The following is a 13,993-nucleotide window of genomic DNA, read 5'->3' as shown; positions in this document are numbered from 1 at the left end:
GTGCGTGTGTGTGTGTGTGTGTTACACAGTTATCCTCCATTTCTCCTTGTGCACTCGCTGCATGTTGCATTGGGCTGTGGTGTTTTTGCATTCTTGATCTGTGAGTGAGATCTCAATATTGCAAAATGGCATGTTGACATGTTGGCACGTGGGTGTCAAGTGGGATGGAAGCATGACAGCAGAGGGGCTTTACTCCATGTTACTGGATGTGACACCAGGCCAGTCACATTTACATGTGAAAGCAGAGGGCACACACTATCACTGCTCACACACCTGGCTCATGTCGAGCTCATCTGCCAATTCTGATTCTAAAAGCTTTACATGTCCTATAGTCAGCCATAGTCACATGTACATCTGAAATGATTACTTAACTATTTGGCTAGTTGGTTGACTAAATCAAAATCAAATTTTGATAATTGATTAATCTTTTTATTTTTCAAGGAAAATGCTTAACATTCCCTGTTTCCAGCTTCTCCACTATGAGAATTTGCTGCTTTTCTCTGTTATTGTAAACTGAATTTTTTGGACTGTTGATCTGAAGAAACAACTTATTTGAAGACAACAACTTGAGCTCTGGGACAGTGTACCATTACTGTAAAAGACTGAGGATTGTATGAGGCCATTTTAGTCTTTCTAAGTACAGTTGTATGCGTGACATGTCTGTGTCTGCATTTTATTACCTGATAAAAAGGCTCATTTTCACTTGTAACTTGAATACTGTTGCTTTCATAGATAGTGTCTATTTCCCACTTGTAGGCAGATCAAATACACACATATGAACTTGACATTATCTCTTTTTTTCTTCTTCTTTTCCTCTCTCTGTACAACCCCCTGCTTCCCTGTCATACACTCGCCTGGGTAGTTCACCTTGTAGAGCAGGCACCCATATATAGAGGTTTACTCCTCGACGCAGGGGCCGCAGCTTTGACTCTGCCCTGCGACCCTTCAGTCATTCCCCCTCGCTCTCCCCTTTCATGTCTTCAGCTCTCCTATATAAATAAAGTCCTAAAAAAAAGCCCCCAAAAAATAAAATAGCAACAGCTCTTCCTTTTGTGCCGAGCGAGACACTTCCTGCCTGTGTTTGCTTTTCTGAGCCGGCTCCCAGAGAGCTGTTGTTGTCCGCTGCTGTTTTAGCATTCATGCCTCTCCCTCTCTTTCTATCCCAACCCACACCCAACCCTTTTTCTCTCCCACTACCACCCAGAACTTGAACTAACTTACCTACCTGGCCCTGGCCTGGATTAGGACATGTGTTTTCCTCTGATCAACCAGAAACACACTGTCACACACGCATATAGAAACTGCACTCGGCAATCTCTTTTATCAGCTTATTTGTCATTGTCTATCTTGGTCTCTGAGTCTCTGGGGTCTGATTAACCCCCGATCACTCCCTCTGTGACTGTGTGTCTGTGTGTGTCAGTCTGCAAATACATAACACACACAGTGCTAATAGTGGCCAGCTAAGAGAGAGAAGGGGGAGTTATGAGAAGAATGTGGATTGACATGACTGCACAGGTCTGCCCTCCAGCCAGAATAGATAGGCAGTGACTGATGGGGAGGAGGCTTGGGCATCCAAAGACTCTTCAGCCTCTGTTATACCATTGAAGCATTAGATGGCAAAATGATCTGTTACCTGCAGATTAGAGATCACTCAAAAGGAGTGATGTAAAACGTTGCTGTTAATTCATACCACTTGCTGAGGAGTATCAAAGTGGTTATCAAAGTATGTAATGATGGGAGTTTTTTTGAAAACATGTTTGATTGTTTCCCTTCTCATCATAAGGTCATGTGACTGATTTGGTGATTGTTGATCACACACAGACTTTAATTCATGACAAAAAATAGTGAACGTGTACTAAGCCTGAGCCCAGGACTATGCATCCGGTTTGGCTTCATTCAGATGAAGCAGCTGCTCCCTCAGGTCCCATTGTGATCACAAACGCTCTGTGGCTTTCCCTGATGACTCGAGTTGAACAACAATAAAAATTGGCTGCACTTTTCTTACTCATAATTTATTGAGCATTTCAACAAAACAGGTTTAAGGCACATACAGGACATTCCAACTCTATCAATTTCAGATTTAGGGAGATAACAAACATGTCATTTCATAACATTTAACATGACGACAGCCATGCTATCAGCTGTGGCTAAACAAACATGCTCCTGTTCAGCACGTTTAATGGTTACCACGTTCACCATATTAGTTTAGCATACTATACTATCATTTGCGGATTAGCACCCAACTTTATGTATGATTGGAGTATCAGACGAACCAATTGAAATATTGACCTGCTGGTGGCGCTGCATGAAAAGTCTGACAATAATTCGGGGAACATGAATGTACCAAATGAATAGCAGTTCATCCTGCAGCTGTTGGACGTTGTAATAAAAACGGATATCAAGCTTTGGTGATGAGGAAAAGTCAGGGGGTCATCAAAGTAGGGTTCATCCTATGACAACCATATGTCTGTACACAGTTTCATGGCAATCCATTAAATATTGGCTGAGATACTTCAGACCAAAGTGGTAAACTGACATTCACAAAGCCATAGCACTACACCACTTAATGGATAAAAAATTGATAAAGCAGAAATCACATTTAGCTGAAGGCACATTTCCATAGTGACCTGTGGTGACCATAGCGATCACCAGGTTGCCTCAGTGTGACTGTCAGCTTCACAACAATAAGCCAACATGCCATTTTTTGTTGTAGAGGAAGGACCTGCCTCTCAACTTGAAACGACACGTAGTTTTAAGATGAGGTAACTGGCATCAATAACGCCAAAGGAGACAAGTGAAGGCAATTAGAAATAACAAATCTGTCATCAGTTCGTAGGAGCTCAGGGGCTTTTCATTACAGCAGTGACTTAGAGCTGTGACTTTTAATTCTTGTCCTCAGGACTCAGAGTTCTGCTGTTGTTCTAGCCTCTTGCATAGTTAATTGCATTCCCCTGGCGTCATATGTATGGATCAGTCACTGGTTGGATTAGCTCTGGTCCTCAGGGCCCGGGCTGAAGACCACTGGCTTAGAGCGACAGTAAACAAACACATGGCTGCATGTCCAATCTTTAGCATCTCATTGGAGCTAATGCTTTGTGTACAGACACAGAGATGTACCCATAGATATTTAATGCAGGGATTTATCCCTTACAAATTAAAAAACAATGTTTTGTTTCCTTTTTAAAAAGTCTCCTTAACCCTATAAGGCCCTCAGCTGCTAAATTACATCCATTGTAGTCTGAACGCGTCAAATATATCTGTAAATGTTTTTTATAGACTGCATTTATGTAGTCAATGGGTACTACTGTCCTTTTAGTGTGATAATTAGAGAGAATAATAGGCTAGCCTCAGGCTATTGTGTGAATTTGGGGGACTGTGTAAATAGGATTAGGAAATAATTTGGGCTTTACAGGGTTAAACAGCTGCACATTTACAGTATGTTTTACTGCTTTTTGCAGGGCTTCTCTTATCTGGAAAGATACACAACACAGCTCCCAGCTGGAGCCATACCACTTACTATACATCTGTCCATAATGCCATGCCATGTTATAACAAGAAAGGTTTCTTAATAATTTACCTTACTAGATCATGAGAAAATATGTCCTAATAATACAAACTAAAAGGCACTTTAAGCATTTCCACCTGTACTCAATACTGTACCTTCCCCAGGTTCAGTGTGTGGAGTATGGGAGGCAATGGAGGCCTATGAAGCCTCACAGCTACTACTCATTAAACAGGAGAGTCTCCCTAGCGGTGAACCCCATTCCCAAAGCTCATGAGAGGGATAAAAGAGGAAGACACTGGAAATAACTAATCTATCCAGCAGGGAGCCTGCAATGTCAAACAATGGCCCGGAGGAAGTCTTTTCTCTGAACTCCCTTCTCTTATCAGACCCTGAATACGCTGTGTACAGTATATGAGGTGATGATGCTCTGTGAATCTCACACACACACACACACACACACACACACACACACACACACACACACAAGCACAGCAGACTGGACGTGCTGCTATGCATGTTCTTCACCCAGAGGAGAGATCAGAGAGAGCATTAGAGGCTTAAAGGGGATCTAGGAAGAAGATCCTCATAACATCCTTCAAAGGAAACATGGCCAGGCAGTAATGAGTCTGAAAGACCCAGAACAGCATTTAATAGCACTACATTTTAATTGTCATGTTGTTTCCTGTGGTTCTTTACCTTAATGGCTTTTTTATTTCATTGCCTGTTCATGTTGTCACAAGGCCATTTGCTCTCTCACACAAATAATAGACTCTTTAGGCCCCTTAACATTGTGGGATATTCATGTTGTTGTTTTTTTACAGAATATTGACGTGACCAACTTCAGCAGCAGTTGGAGTGACGGCTTGGCTTTCTGTGCCCTCTTGCACACATATCTGCCGGCCCACATCCCTTACCAGGAACTCATCAGTCAAGATAAGGTAGGAAACTACAGAAAAATCTGCACACACACACACACTCCAGTATTCTCTCACACCAGACCCAGTCTTGACAGGTAGGTTAGAAATGATCGGAAATCCACGTATTTATAGAAGGGAGGAAACAACTTGTTTCAATTTCAACTTGTTTCAACAATGCACAATTAAACATTAACCTTGTATAAGAACAAGGAGAGATGTATTGTACTACCCTGGAAATCCAGAGTTCTCGCAAGAGCACAATTTGAATTTGCTCAGCGAGTTACTCTGGCATCAAGTAATCCTGCTCATTAACTATGCCCTTGTAGCCGAGCTGATATAGGCAGGGCCAAAGGCAACCTGGACCAATCACATTGCTGTATCTGATATAAACGGGGCCAGAGGCGAGATGCACCAATCACATCGGTGTATCTGATATAGGCGGGGCCAGAGGTGAGCTGCACCAATCACATCAGTGTAACTGAGCTGCAACAATCACATCGGTGTATCTGATGTAGGCGGGGCCAGAGGGGATCTGAACAGATGACAATAGTTTAATCTACCATTTAGCTCCATGTCTTGTTGTGATTGGTCGTAGTGTTATCCAATTGCGTGCAGTGAGATTGTCAAATGCACGCTTGGTGCCGCCCCGCGAGATGGGCGACTTTCATTACTCAATGCCAGACCCTCAGTTCTTTTTTATTTGGGTCTAGATTCCCAGGCTAGCATCGTACCAGGTTGTGGCACTATTGCTATTTCCGGCAGGACACCTCTAACCCCCCACATCTAAATGCAGGCTCACTTGCATACTTGGATTCAGAGATCACTGGCTGGTGACCCAAACATTTTTAAACGTCCATATATGAGTGACACTGTGACTTTGTGTCAGATTGTACCAGACCCTGGCCCTGCAGTCCCGTGTCAAAGTGTCCTTGGGCAAGACACTGAACCCCGAGTTGCCCTCGATGCTGCGCCCTCGGAGTGTAAATGTGTGCGTTTATCTGATGAGCAGCCTCGGCCACAGTGTGGATGGTGAATGGTTCCTGTACTATGTACTGTAGTTGTTGAGACTAGAAAAGCGCTATATAAGAACAGTCCATTACATTTATAGAACAGTTTATTACACATGTACAGTGCATGGTGTACATGATGGCACAGAGCCCCAGGAAAGTTACTACAACTGACTGGATGCTTTGCTGTCTAAATCCTTTTCTGTGCATGAGGTTGAATTGATACAAAATAACTTCAGAGAAGGCAGATGCATTTGTTTCGTGAGGGGAATTCCTCACTGCAGCTCGGCAGACCTCAGATTACCTTAAAGAAAGTATAGTTTATATGAACTCACAGTAAATGTCCTCTCTAATTTTTAAGTAGCGCAAACAAACACACGTTCAGTCTCTTATGGTCGTCTTCCTGACTAAGACTTGCAGAATTGCGTCTCTAGAAAATACCGCACATAAAGCCACAATAGGTTTACTGTGAAATTGATGTTTGCCAAGAGGCAAATAAAACCTCTGTTACGTTTTAAAGCTATTTTGCCTGGAGTCATTTTTTTCCACCATTAAGCTGCACATTACAGACTTCCTTTGTGCATTTGTAGATATTTTATAGGTCTGCCATATTGTCCGCACAACATTACGACATTACTGAAAATGAATTATCAATCTAGCATACTGTATGTGTAGTCAAAGTGTAGGTGATCCTGAGCTACCGTATAGCTTGGTGTTGACAGCTCTGTAATGCAGATGGTATATACAATAACTGTACAAACAATATGCTTCCTCTCTGGGGGCTGCGGGTCTTTCAGCCTTCTACGACATTAAAACAATAGAAAAACACCTCCGACCAGGCCTGACACATTCTACCTGACATATTAGTCATGTAGGCGTGCGTGCGCTGTCGTGTCCATGTGACTGCGTAGCATTGAGCTGATGACCAAGACACCTGAATAATTCAATAGACTCGTGTTGGCTTTAATAACTCTTGCTGAGTGACTTCCCCCGAGGCCCAAACACCTAACATCTTCCCAGTATAATCTTCCAATAATCCCATTACTTTCCTCCCTCGCCCTTTAACGTGGACTTTGTTAATAAAACAATGTCATAGTTGGACTTACATTTTAGGTGAAAGAGGGAAAATGTCTTCTTTCAATCAGCAGTCTACAGCTGAGGAACTAATTATTAAGAATTCATAATTTACAAATTCTGCACTTAATGTGACAGTTGGAGTGCTTGTGAGAGTCACAATTAGCGACTCAAGGGCCTATTCCATTCAAAAGGCAGATAAAAAGTCTAGAGAGAATGAAAGAATTTTCCTATCAACAGTTCTCACGTACATGACAGGTTGTATTTCACTCCTAAGTTTAGATTTCTCACTTTCTTTCAGTGGAGAAGTTACACAAATCCACAGTTTCATAATGAGAAGTAGGCTAAATCTAAAGCAATTGCGTTCATGGGGACATTGACTTGTCTCCCAGTATAGCTTTACACTGGTCAAATAAACATTGGGCTTGAAAATGCTCACACAAACAAGCTAAGGCCGACGATGTTTTAGACTGTCTCCTGGGTGTTTGTAAAGGTTTATAAAGGTGTCTGTGGGGTTATTGCTGCTGTTTGACCCTCCATGTGTGGTGTTTCAGGATGACAGGGGGAAGGGAGTTTCATTATGTCTCAACACCCAATGGTTTGTTTTTCTTCAGGTCCAGAATCTGACCCTGGCTTTCCAGGCTGCCGAGAGCATTGGGATCAAACCCTCTCTGGTGAGTTGAGGTGCCACAGACCTCGAACACAGCACGCAAATCGAAACTTTTTGGAACTTGATTTTCCAAACTTTCAGGATGTGAAGCATCAGAACAGAGATGCCCCCCATCCATCTTCCCCCCTGACAGTTATGATCTTAACAGGGTCATATCAGCTCCTGGGTCCCTTCTTCCTGGAATGCCTTGAGTTTCTAGCCCTGTGCGCAGGAAATGCACAACACTTTGCTTCAAGAGAAAAACTAACCTAATACATAATTCAGATATAATTTGACTTTGACTAGCTTAGACGGTTTATGAAAACATTGGCAGCTCTATTTGGAAACGGCTGATTTACAACAAGCTGCTCCACTGAAACATTGAGACTTTGTAAGCACAAAATCCCTCCACGTTTTGTTGGGTCACTTTCCTGTTTATTTCTAGTGAAGCAGTGCCGCATTCTGTGCTCTCCCTCACGTTTTACGTTTATTTGCATTCTTGCTGAGAGTTTAGCGTCTCATCACCCAATGGTTCACAGGCTTTGACAGGTCAACCTGAATAAAAGCAAACCATTGGGTTATAGGTCAGATTCTTCTTTAGGATCAGGAAATCAACTCACCAGTCTTCTCCTGTCAACAATTAGTAAGAGCAAGTCTCTACATCTCTACATCAGAGGGGTCACTGAGGCAATCCTGGGGGAATTGAACACCGACCGCCATTCAACCGGGGGGTTTCTGACGGCCACATTCTTCTTCGTGATAAATCACGCACAAGCTGAAGGAGCTAATGGGATTACATTTCACTGGAAGTAGACCTTTTACGATTTTACATGACAAATCTGATTGATTGATTGATTGATTGATTGATTGATTGGGAGATTGCTTGAGGGATTGATTGATTGATTGATAATACAAACCTAGTGCCTAGAGACAGTTAGCTTAGCATAAAAACTGGAAACAGGGGTGGATGTGGAAGACGTTCAATTTTCCCTTAGCCTTAGCTTAGAGAAGGTAAACAAGGTAAAATAAAAAGTCTAACATTTTGGCATTGTCAAGGCAGCATGAAATGTGGCCGCAAAAAGATTTTGAGTCCTTGCAGACGCTCGCTATCCATCACTTACTGCTTAGGCCTTAGGGTGTAGAGGAGGGCCTCTGTCCAAAGGTAAAAAAGATCTGTCTATGAGCACCTCTAAAGCCCACTAATGAACACGCTGTGTCTGATTTTAAGTCTTGTAACATGACTAAGAATCCTCCGCTATGCTAGTCTGTTGCTGAATGCTAATGTCAGCATGCAAACATGGGTATGTGTATCAGGTATAATGTTTGATCATGTTCATCATTTTAGTTTAGCATTTTAGCATGCTAACATTTGCTTAATTAGCACTAAATGCAAAGTATAGCTGAGGCTGGTGGGAATGCCGTTAGTTCCAAAGTTATTTGCTTATAAAGTATTAGACAAATTGAAATTTGTATTTTTCAATTTATCAATGTGTATACCACATTTCATAGAAATCCAATCAAAAGTTGTGAATACAGCAATACAGTAATTCCTAAAATGTCAAACTATTCAACAGCTATTTTACGCTTTAAACCGCTGAAAACGGTTTAAAATATGTTTTTTTTAGTATTTATGTATAGCATTGAATTCTGACTTAAGCCACAATCATAGACATCCTTAGTTATTGTTTATTAAAATCCTAATAACTGTCACAAACTTGTCTAATCTTCATCAGTACTGTGCAGATAGGATAAACAGTTGCCAGGCAACATGGACTTCCCATCCCATTTTGACTGAAATGTTTTGACTAAATCTTCACTTTTTTTCCAGCTGAGCCCCGTCTACTTCAAACCATTGAGAAAAACATAAATTCTGAAATCTTTCATGTGAAATAATTAAAACTGTCAAAACTAATTGAGTGTTCATGCAGGATCCCATTTGCTCATACTGAGAAGCAGATTAAGAAAATATTTTTATAAAAGTCATTTTTTGAATTAGGGGCAAATGTTCAGATGATAACTTGGGATGCAATGACATCCCTGCACTGGCTGTGAATGTCCGTCCCAGATCCCGTCTCACTTGTCTCTTCACTGCCTTCAGGTCAGAGAACAGGAATTGTTGTTCATAAACACCATAATCCTCATCAGATGCACATACAGCATTTATGTTTTTATACTGTCATGCTCTCTTTTTTCATTTTGATTTCATACCACTGCCAGCAAGAGTGGACACTAAACCGTCTGATGCTGTCTTGCCTTGTTGCTCTCTTTGCACTTATGATGACAGCTTCATGTCATAAGTGGCATGATAAAACAGATGAATGTAGATGGATATTTGATCTCTCTGTAAGCCCAACCAAAATACCTGCTCTGAGATGTCTTAGAAAAAAACACAAATCCGTCAAACAGTTCAATGTGCAAGTGAATTAGGCTTAAATGTTTCGCTGAGAACAAAGGTCATATTTCTTATTAGCTCTCATTACGTGCTTGTAGTTACGACATTGGATATGGGAAACTTGCTCCCATGTCAGTAACTTCCAACCTTTCACCTTCTTTTTTGGTGTGTTGCATAAACAGAACCGTCAGACACAGTGCCTTACGTTAGGAGGTTGAGACATTGTGGAAGTGACTGTACCGCAGCTTCTGTATGTATCTCAGCTAAAGGAAACTGCTGTGACGTCGGGTCGATATGAAGTCATGTGAAAGCCCGGCTGTCGCTGTCTGCAGCTTCACACAGCTCATCAGAAAGTCTCATAATACTGTAGCTTAAGGTTTAAGCACATTTTCTTAAACACACATGTCATAATGAGCAGTACACATCCTGCAAAAATCTCTCACTCACCCAAAACTTGCTTTAAAAGGAAGAACTTAGTTATGTCCTATTCCTGTGATAAGGTCCAGGAATTTTGGACTCATTCGGGATTCAGACTAGTTTTATGATAGCCAGACACATTCTTCAAGTACTGTTTCCTGGAGGGCTCCTAAGAAGCTTTGTGCTACATGCCATATGCCTAGATGGACTGCACTGGTAATCTGGCAGTTTTGGCGAATGCCAGGAAGATTATATAGGATATATATATATATATGTACAGTATATCTTGAAACTGCACTTTCATATGGCCCTTTGTATTTTATTTTTGCTTATTTAAAGCTAACGGATTTGCGCTTACTACTTGTTGACTGGAGTTTGCACCTTCAGGGTTGAAAACACCTAAATGGAAGTCGCTTTGAACAAAAATGTCAGCTAAATGACATGCAAGGTAATGTAATGTTGAAAAATAAGTCATAAAAGGTATGTAGTATGTTGAAATAATAAAAAGTAATAGCATTGTATGTCGATAAAAGTCATGAAAAAGTGATATTGTAGCATGTCGCAAAAAGTCAAAGTAAAGTGTTAAAAAAAAGCAAAAAAAAGTCATAGTATAGTATGTCGAAAATTGTCATAGTTGATAAAAGTCATCAAAAAACAAAAGTTGAAAGAGATTCATAAAAGTCATAAAAAGTCATAGTTTTGTCATAGTATAGTATGTAGAAGAAAGTCATAGTATAGGATGGCGATAAAAGTCATAAATAGTCAATGTATAGACGAAAATTGTTATTGTCATATGTCTTACAAAGACAAAAACGTCATAGTGTAGCATGTCGATAAAAGTAATAAAGACGTCATAGTATAGCATGTTGAAAAAAAGTTTAAAAAGTCATAGTATAGTATGTCAGACAAAGTAAAAAAATAGTCATAGTTTAGTATGATGAAAATTGTAATAGTATAGGACGTTGGAAAAAGTAAAAAAGGTCATAGGTAGTAGTGATGAAAAAGTAATGTTATAGCATGTAGTAAAAGGTCATTAAAGGTCAAAAAATGTCAGTGTATAGTACGTGAAAGAAAATCTGGAAGAACATGCAAACTCAACAGGCTGGACAGGGTATTGAGTTTGTAACTAGAGTATGCTACTGTTTGGAGCGTTGGTAACCCCTACGCCACCATACAACCAAAGGAAGTCATCCTATAGTATGTTGAAAAAAGTCATACAAAAGTCATTGTATAGTACCTGTATGTCGGAAAAAGTCATAGTACGATATGTCGAAAAATTAAAATAAAAAAAGGCATTGTATAGTATGTCGGACAAAGTGAAAAAAAATAGTCATAGTATAGTATGATGAAAACTGTAATAGTTGATAAATGTTGACAAAAGTCATTAAAAAGTACCAGTATAGTATGTTGGAAAAAGTTAAAAAAAAAAAAAAAAAATCATAGTATAGTATGTCGGAAAAAAAAAAGACATAGTGAAATGTGCTGTATTTATATAGCGCCTTTCTAGCCTTAACAACTACTCAAAGCGCTTTTACATCATACAGGAACCATACACTGTGGCCGAGGCTGCCGTACAAGGTGCCACCTGCTCATCAGATAAACACTCACACACATTCACCCTCCAGCACTTCGGGAGTTCAGTGTCTTGCCCTAGGACACTTCAACATGGGACTGCAGGGCCAGTGATCGAACCACCAACCTTCCGATTGGCAGGCAACCGCTCTACCACTGAGCCACAGCCACCCTGTATGTCATGATGTTGATAAAAGTCATCAAAAGTCAGTATATATGTGGGAAAAAGTCATAAAAAGTCAATGTTTAGGATGTCAAAGAAATTCTGAAAGAACTTGAAGCCAGGGTATTGAACTAAATCTGCAGAGTTTACTAGCTGCTGTTGCTGTTTAGAGCATTTATAACCCCACGCCACTATACAACAAAAAGAAGTTTGATGAAAACAGTCATAAAGGGTCATAGTATAGCATGTCCAAAAAAAGTAATTTAAAGTCATGGTTTTGCATGTCAAAAAATGTCAGTGTGTAGTATGTGAATGAAAATCTGGAATAAAATGAGCTTTGGTAACCCCTACACTACCTTACAACCAAATGACTCTAGCTGGAAAATGTCATAAAAAAGTAATTGTACAGTATGTCGAAAAAAGTCAAAAATAAATAATAAAAGTCATAGTATAGAATGTCAATAAAAGTCATCAAAAGTCATAGTACAGTATGTTGGAGAAAGTACTAAAAGGTCATAGTTTTGCATTCAATGTTCAATGTATTGGATGTCAAAGAACATGCAAAATTGAACATCCTGGACTGGGAATTGAACCAGAGTCTGCTGAGCTTAAACCAAATGACTTTAGCTAGAAAATGTTGAAAAAGGTCATTGTAATGTATGTCGAAAAAAGTAATAAAAAAAAAGTCATAGTATAGAATGTCAGTGAAAGTCATAGTACAGTATGTCAGAAAAAGTAATAAAAGCTCATAGTTTTGCATTCAATGAATGGGATGGAACCTCCTGGACTGGGAACTGAACCAGAGTCTGCTGAGCTTAAATACTGGGACTGTTTGGAGCGTTGGTGACCCCTACACCAGCAGACAACCACATGGAGCATGCAGAAAACAGGGATACAAAATATCATTGTATACTAGGTTGAAAAAAGTTATACAAAAGTCAAAGTACAGTATGTCAGAAAAAGTCATGAACAAGTCATGTTATAATGTAGAGAAAAGACATTTCAAAAATTGTCATCGTATGGGCTAGCGATAAAAGTTATAGTTTATGTCGAAACAAAAGTCATAATATAGTATGTTTAAAAAAGTCTTAAAAAATTCATAGTATAGTATGTCAAAAATTGTCTTGGTATGGGATGTAGATAAAGTCATCAAAAATCATAGTATAATATGTCAAAAAGTTATAGTATAGTATGTCGAAAGAAGTCTTAAAAAGTCACAGTATAGTATTTTGAAAATTGTAATAGTATAGGATATAAAAAAGTCATTGTGTAGTACCTGTATGTTGGAAAAAGTCATAGTACGGTATGTCAAAACATTCTTAAAAAAGGCATTGTATAGTATGTCGGACAAAGTAAAATAAATAGTCATAGTATAGTATGATGAAAAAAGTCATTAAAAAGTACCAGTATAGTAAAAAAAAAGTAGAAAAAAAAATCATATGTGACAAAAAAGTCATGTTATAATGTAGAGAAAAGACATGTCAAAAATTGTCATAGTATGGGCTAGCGATAAAAGTTATAGTATATGTCAAAACAAAAGTCATAATATAGTATGTTTAAAAAAGTCTTAAAAAAGTCATAGTATAGTATGTCGGAAATTGTCTTGTATGGGATGTAGATAAAGTCATCAAAAATCATAGTATAATATGTCTAAAAGCCATAGTATAGTATGTCGAAAGAAGTCTTAAAAAGTCACAGTATAGTATTTTGAAAATTGTAATAGTATAGGATATAAAAAAGTCAACAAAAGTCATAGTAGAGTATATCAAAAAAGTGGTGAAATTGTCAAAGTGTAGTATGTCAACAAAAATCATGAAGATCATGCAAACTCCCCAGCCTAAACTGGGTATGGAACTTGAGTCTGCAGTGACTACTACTACTGGTATTGGTAACACCCACAACACCACACAACCAAAGGAAGTGTGCTGAAAAGAGTCATAAAAAGTCATATTATACTATGTTGAAAAAAGTCATAGTATAGTATGTAGAAGAAAGCCATAGTATAGGATGGCAATAAAAGTCAATGTATAGTCGAAAGTTGTCATTGTCATACTGTATGTCTAACAAAGACAAAAAAGTCATAGTATAGTATGTCAAAAAGTCATAAAATAGTCATATTATGATGCTGCTGAAACCCAAATATTTGTACATCTGACTGTAACAAACACCAGTTTCAGGTTTCTCACTGTCAAGACCTTTCTATGTTACAGTAATGTAAAACAAGAAAAGGAAAAGAGAGAAATCCCCTCCTAAGCCTTATCTGTCTGGTCTCCGATCTGATCTTTTTACACAGAGTG

The 13,993-nt window shown here is 39.2% G+C and overlaps 1 protein-coding gene across 5 annotated transcripts in view; it reads left to right on the top strand.

The window, feature by feature from the left end:
• Positions 1 to 13,993, top strand: part of specc1 (sperm antigen with calponin homology and coiled-coil domains 1) — an 80,148-nt gene that overhangs the window by 64,453 nt on the left and 1,702 nt on the right. For all 5 annotated transcript variants that reach the window (XM_032533446.1, XM_032533449.1, XM_032533448.1 and 2 more), the window contains 2 exons: positions 4,327 to 4,443; positions 7,118 to 7,177. In XM_032533446.1, the coding sequence (XP_032389337.1) occupies positions 4,327 to 4,443; positions 7,118 to 7,177 (177 nt within the window). The remainder of the gene's footprint in view (positions 1 to 4,326; positions 4,444 to 7,117; positions 7,178 to 13,993) is intronic.

This window comes from Etheostoma spectabile, chromosome 13, assembly GCF_008692095.1.
Source record: "Etheostoma spectabile isolate EspeVRDwgs_2016 chromosome 13, UIUC_Espe_1.0, whole genome shotgun sequence".
Classification (NCBI taxonomy): domain Eukaryota; kingdom Metazoa; phylum Chordata; class Actinopteri; order Perciformes; family Percidae; genus Etheostoma; species Etheostoma spectabile.
The sequence above is the reverse complement of the archived record's forward strand: the minus strand, read 5'-3'. Positions and strand labels throughout refer to the sequence as shown.